Here is a 25,448-nt window from a genome sequence, read left to right as displayed (position 1 = left end):
GCCTTCGAAAAGATTAAGTAGTATTTGTCAAGCCCACCTATATTAGTTCCTCCAGTGACGGGCAAGCCGTTAATTTTATATATGGCAATTTAGCAAAGCTCAATGAGTTATGTTCTGGGACAATAAGATGACACCAGGAGAAAAGAAAGAGTCATTTATTATTTAAGCAAGAAATTCAATGAATGTGAGTCGAGGTACTCATTCCTAGAAAAGACCAGTTGTGCATTAGCGCAGACAGCAAATCGACTCAAGCACTATATGTTGAATCATAAAACGTGGCTCATCTCCAGGATGGATCCAATCAAGTATGTGTTCGAAAGCCCATTCATACCTGGAAGAATAGCAAAGTGGCAGGTCATACTTCCTCAATATGACATTATCTATATGACAAGAAAGGCGATAAAAGGAAGCGTGATAGTAGATCTCTTGGCAAAAAACCCAATTGATGATTATGAGGCTTTGGATTTTGAATTCCCAAATGAGCATATTAATGCAATAAACAACGATGCTAAGGGACAAGATGATGTGTGGGAGATGTATTTCAACAGGAAGGTTATTTTATCCGGTAATGGGATCGAGCAGTGCTAGTATCCCCAGATGGGAAACATTTCCCTATAGCTGTCAAGCTAAAGTTTGACTGTATCAACAACGTGGCAGAGTACGAAGCCTGCGTGAGTGGTTTACAAGCTACCATTGAAATAAAGGTAAGAAAATTAAAGGTGTATGGAGATTCAGCTTTGATCATTTATTAAGTCAAAGGAGAATGGTAGACTAGAGACCCAAAACAGATCCCGTACCAGAAGTATCTCCTTGAGCAGATTAAGGAATTCGAAAAAATCTCCTTCACTCACCTGAGCCATGACAAGAATCAATTCACTAATGCCCTAGTTAATTTAGGTGTGATGACTCAGATGGAGGAGGGCAAATAACACAGTTATTGTATATTAAGGTTAGAAGTGAACTAGCATACTGCTTTATGATCGAAGAAAAAATAGATGGTAAGCCCTGGTATCATGACATTCGGATGTACATCAAAGCTGGGGAATATCCCTTTGTGGCAGGAAAAAATGAGAAAAGAATGATAAAAAGATTAGCACTAGGATACTTCCCTAGTGGCAAAATCCTATGCAAGAGAAGCTTTAATGGTGAATTACTAAGGTGCGTAGATGCAAAAAGAGGCCAGGAGGATTATTTTCAAGACCCATAAAGGGAACTGTGCTACTCATAGCAACGGAAACATGATGGCCAAGCAAATCTTGAGGCGAGGCTACTTCTGGACTACTTTGGAAAGGGTTTGCAACGAATATTTCCAGAAATACCACAAGTGCCAAATCTATGTTGACCGGATGAATGTCCCACCTCATCAACTCTATAACCTTATCACTCCATGGCCATTTGCAATGTGAGGCATTGATGTTATTGGCCCAATCAATCCGAAGGCATCCAATGGTCACAAGTTCATTTTGGTGGCCATTGATTATTTTACTAAATGGGTTGAGGCTACCTCGTATGCTCACATCACTCAAAATACATTTTTTATGTTTCTCAGGAATAACATCATCTGTAGATATGACCTTCCTAGTGAGATTATCACTGACAATGCTAAAAACTTGAATGGCCCAAATATTCAAAAGTTGTGCGATCAGTATAAGATACGTCATCTCAACTCATCACCTTACCGATCCCAGATGAATGGAGCTGTGGAAGTTGCCAACAAGAATCTCAAATGAATAATTGAAAAGATGACCATCACTTATAAAGATTAGCACATTATGCTTCCATTTGTCCTTCATGCCTATTAAACCACAGTGAGGACGTCAACTGAGGTAACCCCATACTCACTAGTCTACGAAATGGAAGCTATCTTACCTATAGAGGTGGAGATTCCCTCCTTGAGAATTCGAAAGGAGGCAGGGTTAGATGAGACTGAATGGGTTCAATCAAGGATAGATTAGTTAAATTTGTTTGATGAGAAAAGATTAGCAGCAGTATGTCATGGGCAGTTATACCAAAGAAGGATGGCCAGAGCATTTGACAAGAACGTATGCTCGCATGAATTCCAACCAGGAGATTTAGTTTTGAAGAAGGTGCTTCCAAATCAAAGCGATCTCTGGGGCAAATAGTCACTAACATACGAAGGGCCTTATATGGTTAAGAAATCATTTTCTGGTGGTGCACTGATCTTGACTCACATAGACGGGGAAGAATTATCAAGGCCAGTAAATGCAGATGCTGTGAAAAGGTATTACGCATAAAAAGAAAAAGAGTAGGAGTGAAAACCCGAAAGGGCGCTCCTAGCAAAATGTGAGAAAGAAGGCGAAAATCTGCAAGGGCTTTTTCTGCAAAATGAGCGAAGGGTGAAAACCCAAAAGGGTGCCCTGAAACAAAGAGGCCGAAAAAAAAAAGAAGAAAAAAAAAATCTATGAGTGAAAACCTTAAAGGGCGCTCCTAGTTGAAGATAATGGAGAAATAAGGGAGCTCAAAGTCAAGAGACAATGAGTTACCATAGCACAAAGACTCTTCGAAGGATCGTTTGAAATACTGGCAATTGAGGGACTTCAAAGTTAACTAAGAGGAATTCGTGAGATCTGTCCTTGTACCCTTTTCGTTTGGAATTATATCTGTATTCCATTGTTCATTAAATCATAGTACAAATAACTCCCTATTCCATATGCAATTCATTTATAGTCTGTTTACTTTGGTTTATGCGCTATTAATTGGTTAAAGTTTTATTATAAGATAAAAATTTAAACACAGGTAACTCTATATACTATGCTGTGAGATTTGCAGGGGGTAAATAATTAGCAGGCGATCGGCGTACCGACACCCAAGGATCTGACTAAAAATAAAAGGGGGGAAGGGGGGGGGGGGAGGGGTAGGAGTGAAAACCCAAAAATGTGAGAAAGAAGGTGAAAACCCAAAAGGACGCTTTCTGCAAGATGAAAGAAGGGTGAAAATCTAGAAGGGCGCCCTGAAAGAGAGAGGTTAAAAAATATATACATATTATCGAGGAGCGAATATTAAAAGGGCACCCTGGAGAAGTTACCCGAGGCTTCTGAATATTGAGATCAAAACAGCTAATGAGCCATGTCTTTGGATTCGTTCTTACTTCTTTCATCAATATCGTTTAGTGTCATGATCTCATTAAGTAAACTTTAATTGGATGAGCACTTTGCATTAGATCTGCTTTGTGTTCTGGGATTTAGAGGTACATGTACAAAACTTGTTCATAACAGCTAGTTGTTTATTCAAGATCCATGTTGATTTTTAATTTTTTGCAATTTTAAATTTCCTGTCATCAACCTCTGGATTCAAGATTCAAGTTTATTTTTAATTTCTTACATTTTAAATTCCAGTTATCAATCTCTGGATTCAAGATCCAAGTTGATTTTGAGCATTTAATTTCTGTTATCAACTTCTGGATTCAAGATTCAAGTTGATTTTAAGCAGTTAATTTCTGTTATCATCCTCTGAATTCAAGATCCAAGTTGATTTTAAATTTTCCACAATTAAAATTTTTGTCATCAACCTCTGGATTCAAAATCCAATTTGATTTTAATATTCAAGATCCAAGTTGATTTTAAATTTTTCGTAATTTATATTTTTGTCATCAACCTCTAGATTCAAGATCCAAGTTGATTTTTAATTTTCAGCATTTAATTTCAGTTGTCAACCTCTAAATTCAAAATCCAAGCTGATTTTTAATTTTTCCCATTTAATTTCGGTTGTCAACTCTAGATTCAAGATCCAAGTTGATTTTAATTTTCAGCATTTAATTTCTGTTATCAACCTCTAGATTTAAGATCCAAGTTAATTTTTAATTTTTAGCATTTAATTTCTGTCATCAACCTCTGGATTCAAAATCCAAGTTGATTTTAATTTTCAGTTATCAACCTCTGGATTTAAGATCTAAGTTGATTTTAATTTTCGGCATTTAATTTCGGTTATCAACCTCTAGACTCAAGATCCAAGTGAATTTTTAATTTCCAGCATTTAATCTCATGTCATCAACCTCTAGATTCAAGATCCAAGTTGAACATTTCAGCTACCCAAAATATGGTTTTAAATCTTTACATGATTCCTAAACAAGAGAATTTCATTCTCTTTAATAGAAAATATGTAAAGAGGGGCAGCTATAGACACCATATTTTGGTTGATTTTCGAAAGGCATGACTCGTGTAATTAATATACAATTTTTAATAAGGGTTGTAATTTAGTCGATCTCCCATGTTAATGTTTTTTCCGATCTCAATCAATCACCTGATCACAGGTCATTTTTCTGAACTGGTAGTAATCTTAAGTTATCTCCCAGATAAATAATAAATTCTAAGTTTATTCGACCTCATGTATATTCAAATCAAATTTTCTCTTATCTCTCCGTCTCTACTCAACCTATTCAGTTTGGTGTCGGATCTTCAGAATGTCTAATCTTACATTTTGTTATTTTCCGATTTCTTTATGTTCAAAATCCCAAATTGCGGGTAATTTCGCGATCAGGCATCTCGCTCAAATTGTTCAAGCATTTCTTAACCAAGTTGATATTTTATCCGATCTGTAAATAATTGTCTCAACCCTAATAACTTATTTTCACTAGGACTCGATCTCAAGATATTTCCTATCTTTACAATTTTATAATTCATTCCTCAAATGTTTCAAAGTTTCAATTGATATTCGGTCATAAAGTCTTCCATTCTCATGTTCGCGAGTAATATTCTCCGATCTCTTTAAGCAGTCTTATGTTTTATGATCAATAACTGATCTCAGGTTCTATGTTCGATCTTATCTAATCAATTAGGAGTTTATTCAATACTCATGCAAACTTGGTTTGATATTTTTCTATCTCATCAAGAATTGATCACAAAAAAACTTAATTCATTTCAAGAGAAAAAATACAAAGTCATTTAATAGAAGGGTTTTCCCTAGCCTACTCTGCTAGTACATTTTCAATATTCTCTTCCTCCTCTCTCTCATGTTCCCCCTGTTCCTTCTCGCTCTCGGCCTCAACACCAGGGGCGAGCTTCTCCAACCAGGTGAAGTCTTCTTAAGGGTAACACTTCACCAGCTCAGCTAAAAGATCGCTGTAGGCGTTCACATAAGCACCAGCCACTTTCACCAGAGCCTTTTCTACCTTGGCCCTAATCTCTTTAGAAAACTGGGCCAGATTGACAGCTTGGCTGGCCTGAGTGTCTTCCAGTTCTCTCTCCAGTTGAGCCATTCTTTCCTCATAAGCCTCACCTGGCCCTCTAAGTCAGTGATCTGATCATTAGCAGCCGAGAGTTGGGTCTTTATAGCTGTCGCATCTTGGACCGCCTTGATGATCTCCCTACTTAAGAGATGGGCCTTCTCTCTTATCACTTGCTAGTTCGCAACCGCCTCTTAGCCCAAACTCATCGTCTTAGTCAGAAGATCTTTAATGCTATCCTAGGCCATTCGAGTCTAATCTTCTGGAAAACAGATTGAAGTGCCCAAGACTTTAGCCAGATTGGGATTTCCCAGAACTGAGTGAAGTAGAATTTGAGTGCCTCGGGAAAGCGGTTGGGCAGTCGGGATGACTGGTCCAGAAGAACCGCCCTCTGCACTCTGCATTCGAAGAGACCGGAGGTGGAGGAGGAGGTTCAGCTGGTCGGGGTGGGGGCTCTGAAACGATAACCTCTACTTCTGAGGCTGGCTACTCTTGAGGTCTGAATGGGGAGCTCAGCACCTCCACCAAAGCCCGTCTCTAAGCTTGGGCAACGGTAGCGGCTTCTTTCATCTCCAACACTTTTCGGGCAAGCTCCCTCTTCCACTTTCAACTTTCCTTTGTGGATTCATCCCCAACCATACCTGCACATAAAACAAGTTAGTGAGTTCGCTAAGACTAAAAGACCTAAGGTTCAGGTTTTACTGGGGCTGAGATCAGAGAGTTGCAGTTTGTAGTTTTCGCGGGCGATCACTCGCATCATCCACCATTTTAGTTCAGCCATAATCACGTCCGAACACGAATATTTGTAAGTGATCGCTTGGTTCTTCAATTCCTTCACCATGGCGTCCCTGACATTGTTCAGAGTGATCTTCTTTGGTGATTTGCGGACTAAATAATTCCAGCTACATGGAACGCCCTTGAAACCATTAGGATCTTTACTCCTGAGTATGAAAAACTGATCTTTCTAGTTCTTTAGCAAGAAAGGGAGATCGGTGAAGAGCCCATAGTTCGGCTTTGCTTGGAAAAACTAATATTCATCATCTTTTCGCCAAGCAAGCCTGTGTAGTTCGGCAAAAACCTTCACTGTGGGCTCAAGTCCCTTAGCTTGATAAAGACCTCTAAAAGCCACCATAGTCTGCCAATAATTTGGATGCACTTCAGCTACACTGACTCGGTGGAAATTCAGAATGTCTTTATAAAATTCATCCAAGGGAAACCGCAACCCAGCTTTTAATTATTCTTCATACACCATGATCAGATTGGTTTCGTCAAAGAAATGATCGGTTCAAAGATCCTCATGGCATCTGATGAGCTCAAAAGAGTTGATTGGGAGATTGTATTCTTGGCTAATGGATTGGAGTTCAGCTTCCCCGAGGACCGATGGTAGTTCATCCATGAGTAGATTTTCTTTCCTTGTGGCTAAAGCTTGTGCTTGTTTTGACCCGGCTAGCTGACTAGAGATCGGAATAATAGTTGTAGTAGGTTCAGATCACCCATTCAGCCTGGTCACATCGCCTTTTTTTAAGGTCCATGAAATGTGAACGGAATGAGGGCTTACAATTCTCTGACCTTCGGTACCGCTCATTTTCAAAGAATAAAGATAAACTTGATCGGAAAAAGATTAAGACCCTTACCATAGTGTAAATCGGTGTCGGATAATTCAAAAACTGAGGGAGAACATCGGGTTGCTTGGAGAAATTGGAAATGGCATAAGTGTGTGAATGACTACCCCTCCCCTCCTATTTATACTTGTCTGAGCATTAAATGCTCGCGAGGCGCTAGGTGACGCATCAGTCAGTGGAAACCCAGTCATTTCAGTTTTTCATCAAGAGAAAATTCCAGAAGCATGGGGAGGAGATCAGATAAGTAAGGTCAGTTGCGGAGAGTGACCATAGAGCAGATAGCAACAGGATTCGAACGGAATAGATCGGTGGAATTCAGGTTTGATTAGGGATGAAATCGGACACAGTTATTAGAGATCGAAAAAATGATTAATGCAATGCAAATAATAAAGATAAAATAAAATAAAAACAAAATAAGTAAATAAAAGTCCATTTCATTTCTAAAAGGTCAGATTACATCATTTGGACGATCTCTTCATATCAGCAATTACAAATATCCCTTACCCTACACTCTACCTATCTTGTTCCCACAGTTCAGACTCCTCCCGATCTCAATATGTCGTTTAAGAGATATGTGGAGATCAGGAAGGTAGCTCTCGCTAACTATGGTAAAGACTATGGGAAGCTCGGTGTCATCGTTGATGTTATCGACCAAAACCGAGCTACAGTTGGGACCCCTGAGATGGTTAGGAGCCAAATGAACTTCAAGAGGCGGTCACTGACATCAAGATTGAAATTAGCAGTCCCCTTGTCCAAGATCGATCCATGGTTCAGACCAACAAGCCAATCAAAAGCTAGATCGGTAGTCATTTTGGACCCTGATAGATCAATTAGTTCGATTCCCTCGCCATCATCAGGTGACGTTCTCATAGTTCTCTTATCACCGGTATCGTCCATTTTCAGGAGATAGGCAAAGAAGGCTATCGGAAAAAGATCAAGGCGGTTGTCATGATGAGAATTTTTGCTAGGAAAACAAGGTCTAAAAAGAAAGCACATCGAAAATTTACCGGAGAAGGAAAGGTGGAATATGAAAATGACAGGGTTACTTCTCTCGTATATATAGGCCTAGGTATTTAATGCTTGCAAAACTTGAAGCAGCTCATCAGTAAGTGGAGAATTAAATGCTTCACCATTATTCGAGATTCACAAATATAGATCAGATACGGAGAAGAGATAGGATGGAAGTCAGGAAGTAAGAAGAGGTCGGACGCAAAAGGAGTTGGGTTAAGAGATCGGGATAGGAGGTCCCAAATCTGCCAACCATAGTAAGAGATCGGGTAGACCAAGAAATAGCCAACAGAGATCGAAGGGTTTGGGGAATCGAATTGCTTGCAATCATGACCCTTAATTTATAAGATTAACTCCTCACCATCGGATCTTAAACGGTTAAAACATCCTAGTATATCTCAATTCACACCGTTGATCGCACTTGTAAGGATGGATTTGAGACCTTTAAATTAAAAGTAAATAACTAATTCAGCACTTTTCATTTCCAACCTTTGGATCTATTTTGTAAGGCAAAGACCCCTGATCATTAGATTAGAGATTGAAGGACAGAAATTTTGAACCAAATCCCAACCTTCAATTTTGATTCTCTCTAATTCCAAGATGTCAGATTGTGTCCTTTTAAATCCAGACTCTTCATCCCTTCCTGTTAAAATCCTGACCCTCTATTTGGAGCACCCGTCTCCTGTAAATACCTGTATGCAATACTGTAGAAAAGGGGGGGGGGGGAAGGAGGAAAAATCGTTGTACCGAGAGAAATCTCTGAATTTAAATATTGTTGTAGCCTTACTGCCTTCATTCGGAAGCTCTTAAGGTTTCTAGAGACTTTGGAAATAAGTTTTCTAAAGGATCTTATCACTAGAGCTACTAATACAACAACCAATATCCTCCATACTTGCGCGCTATCTCGAAGGTCCAATCTCAGTTCATCATCAAGATCTTGTTTTCATCATCTTCGATAGCTTAAGTCGCTTTGTCACCCCAGCTTTAGCAGTTCCAGCTTTGCAGGACATTAATATTGGCTCTTCCATCACTTCAGCTCTCCACAGGTAATCATTCTCCAAATATAACTAACCTGTGTTCATGATGTAACAACTTTTAAGATACCATGTCATGCCAAACTTTCGGGATAGGATAGTATCAGGTTGACTTATCTCACAAATATTACCTTTGGCTTTCTATTGCGATGCTCGCGTCACCTCAAAGAATTTTATTTTTATTTATTTTTATTTTTATTTTTATTTAGTACGAGAATAAAAGTTCGGGTGATATAAAAGTTACTGGAATTTTGTAAGTACTGTAAGAAGTGTGGATTGAAGTAATGATATAGAGAGTTTCGATCTGATTAAAGGGGAAAATAATTGGGATAAATAGACGTAATTCAGGTAGGTGTAGAAAGGTTCGGGCAATTAACAGGAGATCGAAAATCTAAACAAGCTCAGACAATAAGTTTCGAGATTGGAAACTGAGACGAGCTTAAACCATAAGCTATGAGATCGGAAACCAATAAAGTTCGGATAATAAAGAGATCGAGAAAATTACACGCGTGATACATTATTCCGATTCTCTAAAAGGGGATCGAGAAAGAGTTTGGCTCAACATCCACAATTTTTAAAATTCACTTTTCAAAATAGAGCGATCGGGAGAGAGTCCTTTTTCTGAAATTTCTGTAGTTTTTAAAAATTGTTCGATGTAAAATAGAGAGATCGGGAGAGAGTCCTTTTCTGAAATTCCCGTAGCTTTTAAAAATTCTCTGATATTAAATTAAAGGGATCGGAAGATAGCCCATTCTTGGATTCCCATAGTTATACATTTTATAAAATTGATCGGTGTAAAATAGAGGGATCGAGAGAGAGTCATTTCCAGAAATTCCCATAGCTTTTAAAAATTCTCTGGTGTTAAATTAGAGGGATCGGGGGAGAGTCCTTTCCCAAAATTCTCATAGCTTTTAAAAATTCTCCTGTGTTAAATTAAAGGGATGAGGAGATAGCCCATTCTTGGATTCCCGTATACATTTTATAAAATTGATCGGTGTAAAATAGAAGGATCGGGAGAGAGTCCTTTCTTGAAATTCCCTTAGCTTTTGAAAATTCTCCGGTATTAAATAGAGGGATCGGGAAAGAGTTATTTCTTGGATTCCCATAGTTATTTTTTTTGTAAACCTGTTCAGCATAAAATTGGGGAGATCATGAGAGATTCCTTTCCTTGATAACCCTGACATTTTTTTTATAGACTATTACAAACAAAATTTATCACGCATTCTAGTAATCAGTTTGTGAGAGAGTCCTTCCAAGAACCCCAAATTTTATATTGGGACCCAATGGAGAGTCCTTCTCAAGATCCTCATACTTATATTATTAATGGAGAGTCCTTCCTTCAGTTCAGCTTAATCAACAAATACTTTAGTTTTGAAACATCAAATTATTTTAAGATGAAACCATACAGGTAAAGGTTTTACCGATAATTATACCAATGATGAGACCTCCCTTCATTAACTGAGAGTCTTCATTAGTGAAGGGAATTCTCTAAGTTTTAATTAATATATTCCTTTTGAATTACAGTCCTAATTAAAAGGAATGAAAATCTATAGCCATATCAATTCTTGTATATCCATTACACACACCGCACCCTCAGTTATTTGAATACCAATAATGAGATACATAATGTGTGAGCCGAGAGTCCTCCTCACTCGTTATGAACCTTTAGGGAATGAATAACACCTCTTCAAAATTAGAGTTCTAATTCGAAGATGGAGGAACTTAACAAATACATAACAAATTAAATAAACACAACATCAATTCACTATAGGGTCATCCCATATACTCGTGTTCTTGGGTAACCCAAAATGGTGAAACATCAAACGCTCCTTTTATCAATAACAGGGATTAACATTGCCTAACACCTTCCCCGCCCGTGCAAAGACCCCGAACCTAGAATCTATGTTTTAGAAGTGATTTTTATAAATTTTATTTTTGCAAATGATTTTCTTTAATTTTTCTCAAAATTAAAGTGGCGATTACTCACTCTTCCACTTCGGTGAGAATCATCTGGCAACCACAAAACTCTTGAGACAATACATGAAATCGTTTTTTCAATTGATGATTTTTATGACACTATATTATTTTAATAATGTTAGTTGTGTGTACCCTAGAGCATGCACTAATCTTGTAAATTGTAAATAACATTGTAAATATTTTAATGGCAATTAACATTTCATTTAAATGTTGTATATTTCATAACATATTTATTTAAAATTGTCCATTAGTAATATGTTATATACTCTATTCTTATAAGATAAGAATACGAGTGACAGAATATATGGGACATTTGCTATAAATTAGATTTCGCAGCTAAATGATATTTTGGTGGGCACATTATATCCAAAGAGCTATCACCTCTATTTATCTCCATTGATTAATATGAGATATTGATGTATATGGAATGGTGAATCTCATGCCATCTGATATGAGATATCGGGATAAACACAGTGGGCACTTATGAGATAAGTAAGCCGAACTTGTGATGTACAGATGACATGAACATGGCGTTTACTTGAGTCAATAAAATATTATATGTGTCATATTAGTGGATATAATCCTCATACCAGAGATGACACGGTTGTCTCTTATATTGGTAGTTTAAGTTTGATACCACTTTCATATATGTGCTGTGTATGGATATTTCGGTGTGTGTTGTCTCATATCAGTCATATGTTGAGACAGGTGTTCAGTCAAGAGGGGATTCGTAGCCTTGAGTAAACAAGGTTAAAAATCCTATGCGGATTTGAGCTATTCTTGACAAGATTAAGTTCCTTGCCAAGACGGATGACTTTGTCAGGAAAGGTGTTTCCTGATGGTAAAATCTTATATGTCAAGAATTAGATTTCAAATGAGTGCATAAGATTCCATGATAATGGTTTTGACTCTACCATGACCCTTAATGGGATTGAGATATAATACGGAGGGATTTTAATGCACGGTGACGTATAATTAAAGGTTCATGATTAAGGTATTCCTTATTACTAATTGGGAGACCATGGTATGCTATGCTAGGTGTCAACCATGGTCTATGAGATGCCTAAAATGATTTGAAGAAATCATTTACGATGAGAAAGAGTTCCAATAGTATTAAGAGTTAATATCATTTCTCATTGCCAATTAGTAATGAGCCTAGTAAGCCACACACCTACACAAGTTAACCACCAAGTTAATTATGATTTAATTGATTAATTAAAGAGTTTAATTAATTAATTAAATGGTTTGGTTTGCAATAAGATTTCAAAGTCCCTAGCATGACTTGAAACCAAATCTTGGATATTTGATATATTAAATAAATTAGATTTATATTTAAAGAGTTTAAATATAAATTTAATTATGAAATTAATTAATGGAAATAAATTAATAAATTAATTTATATATGATATAAATTAATTTGAGTGAGAGAATTATAATTTTGAGTTAGGAACTCAAAATACAAACAAGGGCATTCTGGTAATTTCATATGGTGACACGTGGTACCTATAGATGTGTGTCACTTGTCTTCCATTGATGGAAGATCAATTGTTGATGATTTAATCTAGGCTTGATAAGTGTCATAATGAGATTAAAACACTTAAAAAGCTAGATTAAATGAGAGTTTAATATGTGGCAATCATTTAATGTCTCTTGTCTTATGTGACATATAAAAGGAGAGAAGAAGACAAAATAATTTAATGGTTGAATTCACCATCTTCTTCCCTTCTCCTTTTGTTGGACGGCACCTCTCTCTCTTTCCCTCTTGTTCATATTCCTCCATTGATACTTGAAAGAAAGCTTGTTTCTTTCTTGAATCAAAATACTAGAAAGTGTTTATAGTCTCTCAAATACATCTAATTGAACCCCACCAAAGCAAACCCCTACAAGAGTGGTTGGCACATCACAAAGGAGAGACAAGGGACTACTAAAAGTGAAGCTTGGTGAAACTTGTGATGGACAAGCTAGAGGAGTTACAATTGGAGCTCTGGAGACTTCCAAAGGGAGCAAGAAGTGTGATTATGCGCCCCTTGAGATTAGAGGTCTCTAAATCCTCTTTTAGTTAGGGTTTAATTAGTTTAATTGTTAAACTACAATCCTTGATGGCAAATGAAAGTATTATGCATGTTAAAAGTGTGTTTTAACATGCCTTGGGTGCTTAAGATTGGCTAGAGTCATAAAACATATTGCATGTTTACATAAAACTCTAGAAAATTTTTGAAATTCAACCTCTAAACGGCTTTCATTGCGCCCTTCAAATAAATAATTTAAATTTCATATTATTTTAATAAAATATTTTTAAAATCACATTATTTAAATAATTAATCCGTTAACTCACTCTTAAACGGTCATTACATAAACATAGTAACACTCCCTATCTTCGCTTAAATTTAAAATTTATTCATACATTTTATAGTTAAAATATAAATCATTATAAAATATATTTAAAACTTACTTTACTCTAATTTTTTTTAATATATATTGTGTATTTATTTAATAAAAATATAATTAATTTTTATCTTTATAAAAAAAATTTTTTAAAATAATTTTTCAATCTTAATCAATATAATTTTGATTATAAAAAATTATCATTTATATTAAAAAATTACTTAAAACTATTTTTAAATACTAAATAAATTTTGAAAAACTAAAAATTAATTTTTCAAATCTTCATTTAAAAAAATAGCATATTTAAATATAAAAAGCTATTTTCTAATTTTCTTTAATAATAAAAATAAAATCAAACAGATCAATCCGACTAAAATTCTTATTTTTATGTTAATTGAGATTAACCCCATCGATTTGACAAGATCTAAAGTAAAATGAATCATCTTACTAAAAAAAGTTTAATAAACTTTATCTTTTTTATTCACAAATCTCAATTTTTTTTCCTTTTCAATTTAAAGAATAAAAAAAATAAAAGCTATAAATTATTTAATTTTTGCCTTCCTTAAATCTATTTTTTCACCCTATAGGAAGAATTATATTATACTTTCTGTCTTTTACTAATTAACCCATTTTGAAGAATAAAATTTTTTTATTATAACATTTATTACTAGGGGTGTGCAATTTTCGGTTTAAATCAAAAAATCGAACCAAATCGATTAATTCGGTTTAATCGGTTTGATTTTATAATTTAATCGGTTCGGTTCAGTTTATAATTTTGATAATTTCGAATTAATTGGTTCGGTTCGGCTATTTTCATAAAAAATAAAAAAAATCAAATCGAACCGAAAATTATTAATATATATAGAAAATAAAAAAATCGAACCAAATTGAATCGAACCGAACCAAAATCAAAGAAAACCGAACTGAACCTTAAGATTTTTGAGTTTTGATTTCTAATTTTTTTTGTTTTTATGTTTTTATTATTTAGATTTAATGTTAAAAATATGAAATTTTATAAATTTCGATTTTATCGATTTAAAATTAAATCAAACCGATATTTATCGATTCGATTCGATTCAATTTTCTCTTATTAATCGATTAGATTCAATTCAATTTTTAAAATTTTTTATTTTTAATTTTCAATTTTATCGATTGGGTTCGATTCGAAACCGAACCGACCGTTTGCACCCCCCATTTCTAACTCTTTCCTCTCCATACCCTCCCATTGGCTGCCCTTCCTCACACCATACAAAGTGTAAAGAATCTTCTCGAAGCTTATCTCTCTCGATAAAACTAAACCCTGATACCATCGTTTCTACTCTCGAAGTCGCCTCCCCTCCTTATACGCGTACATACCAACACGCTTGAACCACAAAAACCCTACTTTCTCACTGGGTGATTCTGGAAATGGCAACTTCTAATGCTGTCTCCTCAGCTTCAATTCTTTGCTCTCCTAAACAGGTACTGCTGGGTTTGTATTATTAGAGTTTTCTGATTGTTTGCCTGCAAAATTGGAGAGAATTGCGGTAATTGTTGTTTGGATTTTCTTTTTATGTCTGGGAATCGGAAAATCTAATCACTTAAATCGAGGAAAACTGAAGGGAAAATGTAAAGGGGTCTTCTGGGGTTTCACTTCTATTTTGGTTGTTTTGTAATTATGCCTTTTACATGCAGTGGAGCTTGAGGAGGAGACTGAATCAACAGCAGAATCAAAGGCTGAATTATGGGCAATCAGTCAGAAGATTTACAGTGCGAGCTAATGCCAAAGATATTGCCTTTGACCAGAACTCAAGGACTGCACTTCAGGCAGGCATTGATAAGCTTGCTGATGCTGTTGGGCTTACTCTTGGTCCTAGGGGTAACTTCTTTTTCTAGTATAACCACTGCAAATCACATCATATATTACTTGTCTTACAGCTCAAATTGTTCTAAGAGATGCATGAGAAGTCTGGGCTTGGAATGCGCTAACTAAATGATATGCTTTAGCTAAATTTTGGTTTTGTTAGCTGCAATTTTTAAGTCAAATGCAAATTACAAAATAAAACTTTTAGGTAAAATGTCAAGTAAAAAGCAAGTTCATTTATAGGAATTATAACATGTTTTGTTCCACAAAATGCTGAGTTGAAAATGTGTTCTTTTTGAAGCATTTTTCAAGAGGTGCAGCTTAGGTTGTGGAATTGTCATTTTGCAAATTGCAAATTAATCCTGCTTGATTGTTGTTTTGCCGCATCATAGGAGACTGGCTGATTGAAATTTTTAGCATGTAGTTATTGGTATTTATCAATTTGATGGTTTTATTTATTTATTTATTTATTTATTTATTTATTTTTATATCTTACAGGGAGAAATGTTGTCTTGGATGAGTTTGGAAGTCCCAAGGTAGTCAATGATGGGGTAACAATTGCTAGAGCTATTGAGTTACCTGATCCCATGGAGAATGCTGGTGCAGCTCTGATAAGGGAGGTCAGACCCTTTCTTTTACAGAATCTGTCCTAACTCTCTTTGTAAATTGCAATTTACTCATTTCCATATAATTTCTTACTGTCTTTTCTATTATTGAATTTTTACAGTATACGGGTTTAGAATTAGTACACTGATTTGTTTTGGATTTGTGGTATGAAGGTTGCAAGTAAAACTAATGATTCTGCTGGTGATGGAACAACAACTGCATCAGTCCTTGCACGGGAAATAATCAAACTAGGGCTTTTAAGTGTCACCTCTGGTGCCAACCCAGTCTCAATAAAAAGAGGGATTGATAAAACTGTACAGGGTCTGATAGAAGAGCTCGAAAATAAGGCTAGACCTGTTAAAGGTCGTGATTACATCAAAGGTGCTCTCTCTCTCTCTCTCTCTCTCTCTCTCTCTCTCTCTCTCTATATATATATATATATATATATATATATTAAATTGATATGAATTGTAAACTCTTTTTTCACTTATTTGATTTATAATTTGGATTGGATTATGCCTCCAGCTGTTGCTACCATTTCTGCTGGAAATGATGAGCTTATTGGGACAATGATTGCTGATGCAATTGACAAGGTTGGGCCTGATGGTGTTTTGTCAATTGAGTCATCATCCTCATTTGAGACAACAGTAGAAGTTGAGGAAGGAATGGAGGTGCGTTTATTCTCGAATACTCCCCTTGTCTCCCGGTTCATGATTTGTTCTAATTCTAGTTATTGGTCTCTGAAAATTTAATGCTTTTTTCTTGTGGATTGCAGATAGACAGAGGCTATATTTCCCCTCAGTTTGTAACGAATCCTGAAAAGCTAATTTGTGAATTTGAGAATGCAAGAGTGTTGATTACGGATCAAAAAATATCAGCAATCAAGGACATAATTCCCCTACTAGAGAAGACCACTCAATTGAGAGCACCTTTGCTCATAATTGCTGAGGATGTTACTGGGGAGGCATTGGCTACACTTGTTGTAAACAAGCTGCGAGGTATCCTTAATGTTGCTGCCATCAAAGCCCCTGGATTTGGTGAGCGGAGAAAAGCTATGCTTCAAGACATTGCCATTTTGACAGGTATGTTTTGCAGCACTAAACATTAAGGATACTCCATCAAAGCACTAAACATGAAGGATGTTGCTGCCATCAAAGCCCTTGAATTTAGTGCTACATTTTGGCAAATGATTTCTTGCATCTAAATTTGCTAGTAGCGCCAGCACATGGACTTTTTGAATATGGCATTTGGACAGTGTCAAGAAAGCATATTAATTGTTCATTATCTATTTCCTTTTAGTCGCATTGTTAATGAATTGTTTATGTGTTTTTAATGTTGATTGTTGCTAATCTCTTATTGGGTTTTCCTACATTCTAGGAGCCGAGTTCCAAGCCAGTGATCTGGGTTTGCTTATTGAAAATACATCAATCGAGCAGCTTGGTTTGGCCAGGAAAGTGACCATAACCAAGGATGCCACCACAATTATTGCAGATGTTGCATCTAAGGATGAGTTACAAGCTAGGATTGCACAGTTGAAAAAGGAGTTGTCTGAGACAGATTCTGTTTATGACTCGCAGAAGCTTGCTGAGAGAATTGCCAAATTGTCTGGTGGGGTTGCTGTTGTCAAAGTGGGGGCTGCAACAGAGACTGAGCTTGAAGACCGTAAACTTCGAATTGAGGATGCCAAGAATGCAACATTTGCTGCTATAGAAGAAGGTATTGTGCCTGGTGGTGGTACTGCATTGGTTCATCTCTCAACTCACGTTCCTGCAATTAAGGACAAGATTGAACATGCAGAGGAGCAGTTAGGTGCTGATATTGTGCAGAAGGTAATAGTTATTTATTTTTATAGGTGTCTGATATTGAAATTATCTTTCTAAATTATAACAAAGGAAATCTAGTTGCCAGACCTGGTAGGCCAAAAATGAGCTCTTAGATGATTTTATTACAGGATTAGGAGTGGGTAATATATACTTTCTGTATCCTCTCCAAGGGTTGTGAGCTACTTTAATTAACCGTTTTGTTTAGTTTGCCTGTATTGACTTAATGTGTTTGCATGTAGGCCCTGGTAGCACCAGCATCATTGATAGCTCAAAATGCCGGAATTGAGGGTGAAGTGGTTGTGGAAAAGATAAAGGCCGGCGAATGGGAGGTTGGTTATAATGCCATGACAGACAAATATGAGAACTTGGTGGAGGCTGGAGTTATTGACCCGGCTAAGGTAGCAAGATGTGCCCTGCAGAATGCAGCTTCAGTTGCTGGAATGGTCCTGACCACTCAGGCAATTGTGGTGGAAAAGCCTAAGCCTAAGGCGCCAGCACCTGCTGCTCCACAAGGTCTCACAGTGTAACCACAGTAAATTTTAGCAATAGTTAGGATTTTCAAAGGTAATAGTGTGTTTTGCAGCTGAATCCCCATTTGCCTTCTTTGGTCAGAATTATAATGTTTCCATTGATAAAGGGAATCAAATTTTCCGTCGATCTTTGAAGAGTATGCGATAGGGATTCAAAATGTCACCAGATGTTGCATCAGGGGAAAATTTTATTGAATTTTAATTTTTTTTTAATCTTTAATGATTTGAATTTAATTTATGATATTTATTTTAAATTTAATAAATAGTTAAATTATAAATTAGAATTTGTAGGGTTTGCAAATTGCTGCTTCCAAGTCAGTGCCTCGAGGAGATGAAACATTTGGAAAGGACTTGGGCCTAATCCAATTTCGTTGCTTTCAATGGTTTTCGTCCTTTGCAAAGAAAGAACAATCTGCCACATAAAAATAAATCTAATTTATTAATTATTAAAAATATAAAAACAAAAAAAGTATAGTTTTTAGTACTCCATAAAAACTAATATTTATTGAGAACATATAATATAGAACTTGAAAAAAAAAAAAAAGATAATGTTTAATTATAATATAAATATGAAATTAATTTTTTATAATTTATAAAAATTTATAATTACATATATTTAATATATTTAATAATTTCTTTAAACTTGAGTTTATTTATATATAGACCTACTGGCAAAAAAATTTAAAATTTTATATGAATTGCTTATTTTATTTAATTTTTTAAATTTCAAATAATTAAATCAGAAATTTTATCTAATTATTAAAATTAAAATTAGAGATTTTGACATTTGTTAATTTGTAATTTTGCCAAAAATACATAATGAAGATTTTTCATTTTCTACTTTTATATTCATAAAATTGCTTTTGTGTCCCATTCATATAGTTGAATAATAGGGTATTTACTTGAATAAATTGCTCTCCATTAAAATTATACCATTGATTTTAACTCTAAGGTGTTTAACTTGACATTCCAGCAATAAAAGTTAAAAATTTCAAATTTTAATTTGAGAATTTAAATAAAATTTTTTTATTTAACTATTTAAAACTTAAAGAATTATATAAAATAAACAAATTCACGTAAAATTTTAATTTTTTTTTTACCGACAAGCCTTATGTATAACATTTAAAAAGAAATTAAAAGAAAAATCATAATCTACAAGCAAGATCATAGGGCAATGAATAATTAGAGATTCAGGATAAAGAAAGACAAGCATTGAAAATGTTGAAAGGGTGATGTGGGGCAAGAGGCTCCTCATTGAAAACGTGAATTATTAGTGCCCCCATTCCATTAAACGATTGACGAGTAATGAGAGATCTCTTTTTGTTATTCCAGGGTGCTTTGCTAGAATGCCCAACAGATATCCTACCCTTGTAGAATTTGACATAAAGATTTAGTAGGATCTATTAATTAAAAAAAAAAAAAATCCCAATGGAAAAATTTTGTCTCAATCTCAATTTAGTTGATTTAATTATTTTCTTAATTATTATATAAAAACTTTAAACAATAAATAAAAGTGAGCGAAAATAGAAGATCTAATATTTATATATTTTTTTTACTTAATTAATTTAATAAAATAATAAAAAAATTTTTTTTTTTTGAAGAGAGAGAGTTGCCATAATTAAAAAAAAAAGGTTTTTTTTTTCTCTCTCTACGAGAAGCACCAAATAAGAGTCAATTAGCCACCAAAGTCATACAGGCAATTGGCATGGCCGTCTTGACAGGCAATTGGCATGGCCGTCTTGTGAAAATTTCTGATTTGACATTGCCGGTCTATTGAGGGCAATCGATATTTCTGTGGAGAAGGAAAAATCTCACCATTCAAAGAAGCTTCCAAACCCAATTTTATTATAGTAATGAGAATATGTTCTCTCTCGTCTTGCAGGTTCACACTGTAAAAAAAAATTCAAAAGTAGTATCAAAGTCCTGAAAATAATTCCACTGCTAATGAGCTCTCTCGTTGATGATCAAAATATAATGTTAATTTGATTTGAAATAAAGAAGGTGATTTAAGAGTTGAAAATCTCGAGGGTGATTGGTGCTCATCAATATCATGAATGGTCCCTGTTTTGAAGATTCCATTTCAGTGTTTCCCTTTCAAATTATCAATCTTCTGCTCATTTTCTTGGGAAAATCATGTTTGCTGGGGGTAGTAGTGATTCTGACATTACTCTGCTGCATTGAAGATGCAATAAAGAGTGGCTTTTGCTGGCCCCGGCCCCTAATCTGATAATGGTTATGCCTCTGATGCTCCTTCCGCACCAAATCGCTCCCACTCTGGTCTCCACTTTTCCTGGTGTTGAGGCAGATGCAGACTTCTTCTTCTTGTCGTTCTGAGCTTATTTTGATGGAGACATCTGGGTTGGGACGAATGGTGTTAGTTGATTTTTTTCTTTTTCCTTTTTTATTTTATTTTATCTTTGATTGAGAATTTTTAAATTAATGTTCTTAAACTTCTGTTTAGGCTTTAATTCACTATAATTTGCCCAATTCTGGCGGTAATTGAACCATGTCTGCTAAGAGAGAAGGAAGTGCAGGGGAAGTTGAAGTTCCTTGTGGATTACGTGCGGTGGAGCACAGCCTTCATCTCCGCCGCAAATCATACAAGTGGCTTTTTCTTTGCCGTCCATGCTAAGAACCGTGATTAAAAATGATCACCACCAATTGGAATTTTTGCTTTCTTGAAAAAGACTAAAAAAACTCTTTAAAAATAAATAAAAAATAAAAAAAAGGGGCAAATGTGAGGATTACTGGTTTTTGATGAATTCCTAACCGTCGATCTCAAGTAAAGAGAAATCTTGTGGGCCTTAGCCTATTTACTTTTTCTTCTTTTTGATTGATCAGAGAACCTGCCGCTGGAACTTATTCCTTATTTACGCATATATTCCTTAATTAAAGTCATTATGTGTCTAAAAAATTATTTTAATTAGTGTTGAAAAATTATTAAAATTTATTAAATTTAATTTTAAATATTTTTAATATTTTTTAATTAATAAATTAAAAAATTTTCAATAGACCTTATAAATTACATAAATTATAGGTAAAATTCATGATGAGTAAGATTAGGGATTAAAACGGGTATGGTATCTGTAAATATCACCCTATTTAAATTTAAATTCTATTAATATTATCAAAACCCAAATTCATTCTAAATCTGATTAAAATTTATTCTTTAATATCTAAACTCTTCTTAAATTTAATTATTATTATTCGAAAAATACTCAAATTCATTTAATTTTATATATTTTAATTAATAATATACATAAAAAATTATTTTTATTAATAATTTATATTTTAAAATTTTAATAATTTCATAAAATGTATAAATTCTATTTTAATAAAATAAAATATATAAGAATTTATAAATATTATTATAAAAAATATATTTTTTATTTAATTATATATTTATATAAACGTGTTTGGATAATGAATACCTAACATGTAAAACTTGAATTTGAACCCATTACGCGCATTATTCTTTAAATTCGAACCCGTTCCAAATCTGATTATATATTATTTAAATTCGTCGTATTAAGGTTTAGTCAGATTAGACACTTACAAAAACTTGATCGATTGTCATTTCTAAATGAGATAGGTTTATTCTAAATAAGACCCCTCACTTTAAAAAATTAAAATTAACCAATTAAATAACTAAGTTTTCTCCTTTGTAAACTTTTTAAATTTCTTATAATCTTTTGATGTGAGAACATTGACACTTACACACAAACATATATGAAAACTTTTTTTCCTTCATTGTTAAATCTCATCCATTATAAGGTATGTTTTGATAGTGACAATTGAGAAATAAGAGTGGGAATATTTAGGAATACTTGAAAAGTTTCATTTTTTTTTTTGCAATTTAATTTATTATTATTTAAATAAAATACTTTTAAAAATTAAAAAATTAAAAATTTTCATTTCAAATATAAAAAAAAATTAAATAAATTAAATCCTTATAAAATTATAGTTTACAAACAGGAGATATAAATTTGCTTACAAATTTTATGATCTCCTTTTCTTTGGAGTTCTTAGTCTTGATACTCAACTTTTTCACCTTTGAAAAGCCATTAGATGTATCGTGAACACTAAATTTTAATACTTTTATATTTATCATCAATATAATTTGATTGTTGTTTGGGTAATTTTCACAAGTATAAATTTGTATAACAAGAAGAATACCAAGTGATTGGTTTGAACAATATCGCTAATGTGATGAGAACTAGAGATCAATAATAGAATAAGTCATATTATATGTACATACCCGGCAGTCTTTTTTATACAGGCATCGAATAAATTTACGATAAAATTAGAAATTTGTGTTTAAATATGATTAGTATCAGAATATCATAGACAACCGTGAATATGTCTAGCGATCATTATTAGAGTCTTGTTGAATTAAATATCTTATTTGGACTAAAATTCTAACCCAATCAAACAAATATCTCTAAATCATGTTTAGACAAGTGAAATAGTCTTTCATGGAACAACACTTATTGGGATAAATGTGGGTGAGCAGCATCATAATTATATATATATATATATATATATATATATATATATATATATATAAATTATGAGAGGTAAATCTTATATTTATGTGAATAAATGAGCACATATGCTCAATATATTATGTAATTTACCTTTTCTTATGATTGACTCATAATTTTATTGGTATTTTGCATTGGCTTGTGCATTTAGTTTAGCTTTATTGTCAATTATTATCACCAAAAAATTATAAATTTGCTTTCCCCTTTAAATACTGATATTGCATCTATAATTTCTTTATCCATTTTCTCTTTTTTATTCCTTTTCCTTGTGGTGGTTTTTTTTTTTTTTTTTTCTTCCATTGGAATTTAGAATCTTAATAATTCATAAATAAATAATACGAGATAAAATAATATGCACATAAAGAGTTCATTATAATTAATTTAAAATAGTGAAATTTAAGAGAAAAAAGCTTATTTAAAGTTATATTATAATATAATATATAAGAAGTTACTTAATTTAGAGTTAATTATATGATAGATGAAATTATAACTTCATATTAGATTATTACTCGCTAATTAATATCCATTTCTAATTTTTTTTAATTAATTTAATTATTTATCTTATACAAATATAATTAAGCTTCCTTCTATAAAAAATAATTTATATATGAAAATATTTTTATTAAAAATTATTTTTAAAAAAAATATATTTTTAATTATTTAATTGTAATATTAAATTAAATGATATTTTTTATTATATATATATATTAACAAAATTATCAAAACATAAAAAAATATCTTTTTTAAAAAGAGAAATTTATTTTTTTTTTAAATGACTTAATTTTTCTTTAATCAGAAAAATATTACCTATTAACTTAATTTTTTAAATATCTTAAAATTTTAAAAAATGTAAAAATTATTTTTTAATAAAATAATATTAGGAAAACAAATGAAGTGAATACTATAATTTATTGTACTGTATATATTGGGCTAGCATTTATTCTCATAATTTGTCAACAAATTGTCGTATTAATATTTTTTTAATTTATAATTTTTAACTAAAAATTTAAATTCAAGATCATTTGAATTACATTGAACCAAGAAATTAATTCACTAGTATTATTAATAAGAAATTCGTTCACTTGAAGATGTAAAAAATAAATAAATTGAATAAATGAAATTTAAATTTTATTTTTACTAAATTTAAGAACAAAAAATTAAATTAAATCTGGTTAATTGTTTTCACACCGCAAACGCCAACGCCAGCGCAAAAGCCAAAAACTGCGGTCAGCTTCCTTTTTGATGTGCGTGCCAAAGCCGTGGTGCTCTGCTCAGTCTGCTCCTCTGTTCATCTCTCTCTCTCTCTCTCTTAATTTATATATAAAAAAAAAAAGGCAAGTTTGGGGTGTAGGAGATTCCATTTCCATGTTCCGTAGGATTTGCGTGTCAGTATGTCAAAGCATTGACCTTTACACGTGGCATATCCTACGTTGGTTTTAAAATCTTCATTTTGCTTATTATGCCCTTAATTCCACCTCGTAATTACAAGCCGTGCCATCAGTACGCGGAGGCAGCCAGGCAACCGAACATATTTTATTAATTATTAACTTTTTTTTTTTTTTAAATTTAGTCTGGTCAAATGAATTAGTTCAAATAAATATAAAATAAGAAAAAAATTCCTTCATTTTCATGTGAGATTTAAAGATTTAAGATTCCTTCCCAAAGTAGTTTTTGAAAGTGTCGCAAAGCTTGAAGAATTCAACTTCATTTGACCCATTCAAAACCATTGAAGAAAATTGGGGAAGGAAAGTCGGTGTTTGACGATCCAAACATGGCGGTGATGGTGATTTAGTGACGGTCAAAGTATGTAATTAACTTTTCTCAATTGGACGGTGACTTTGCATTAAACAAAATTTAAGACAACGTGCACGTTAGTGGCGTTACCATAAATAAAGCAAATAATTTAACTCTTATGCTTGTGTTCTCTAGGGAAACTTTTCACAAAATATATTGTCATCCGACTTTTTCTTTTTGGTTTCTTTATTGATAAATTATATAAATGATATCTCGATTGAAAAATATATAATAATAAAATATTATTATCTCGGATTGTATAGATTATTAGTTATTATCAGGTACTTTAAACCTCTATATGAAAAAAAAAAAGATAAAAGGCCTATTTAAATCTTTAAAAATATGTCAAATAGTCACATAAATCTTTAAAATATTTTGAGTTTAGTTCAACCTTTCAACTTTTAAAAAAGATCAAATAAGTCATTTAAATTTTAAAATAGATTAAATAAGCATTTGCATACAAATAAACCCTTAAATTTTTTAAAATACATAAAAAGTATTTTTAGCATAAATTTAATCAATGTCATGCACGGGATTCTTATCAGCAATCCTGTATATCAAATTTGTAATATCCTGATGGATATTTGCTTAATCTTAGAGCAGATTAATAAAGTATTAATTACCATGCAATTCAAGAAATTTTCTTTACATAAATTATGACAAATATGATGAACCCAAAAAGAAATTTCTTAAATCATTCGATAAATAATTTATCAATCTGTTTCATAACACAACAGGTATTTACTAGATATTGCAAACTAAATATGTATGATTGTAGATGAGAACTCCATGCGCTAGAAGATTTTCATACACGGCTTTATTGGATTTATATTATAGGTAAATTATAGTTTAATATTTTTTTATTTATTTTTAAAAGTTAAATAATTTATTTATCCCAAAAATAGTAAAAAGGTTTATGTGATATATTTTTTTAAAATTTAAAGACTCATTTAATTTTTTAAAAGTTAAATGACTTAATTAAATTCTAAAATACTTTAAAAACTTATATATTTATTGAATCATAATTTAAAGGCTAATATAAGCCTTTTGAAAAAAAAAATATTACTTATACTATTTTGGACAATATACATGGATTAAAT

General features: G+C 33.0%; 1 protein-coding gene across 1 annotated transcript; it reads left to right on the top strand.

Moving 5' to 3' along the window:
* The first annotated feature begins 14,444 nt into the window (after positions 1-14,444).
* LOC110646832 (ruBisCO large subunit-binding protein subunit alpha) lies at positions 14,445-18,223 on the top strand. The gene is made up of 8 exons (XM_021800403.2): positions 14,445-14,669; positions 14,883-15,066; positions 15,550-15,671; positions 15,831-16,038; positions 16,183-16,328; positions 16,433-16,739; positions 17,035-17,486; positions 17,720-18,223. Exons 1-8 carry the CDS (start codon positions 14,616-14,618, stop codon positions 18,005-18,007), a joined length of 1,761 nt encoding a protein of 586 aa, XP_021656095.1. The 5' UTR covers positions 14,445-14,615; the 3' UTR covers positions 18,008-18,223.
* Positions 18,224-25,448: the final 7,225 nt, after the last annotated feature.

The sequence above is a fragment of the Hevea brasiliensis genome, chromosome 1, assembly GCF_030052815.1.
Source record: "Hevea brasiliensis isolate MT/VB/25A 57/8 chromosome 1, ASM3005281v1, whole genome shotgun sequence".
NCBI lineage: Eukaryota > Viridiplantae > Streptophyta > Magnoliopsida > Malpighiales > Euphorbiaceae > Hevea > Hevea brasiliensis.
Note: the sequence above shows the minus strand (reverse complement) of the source record. Positions and strands in the feature narration are given on the sequence as shown.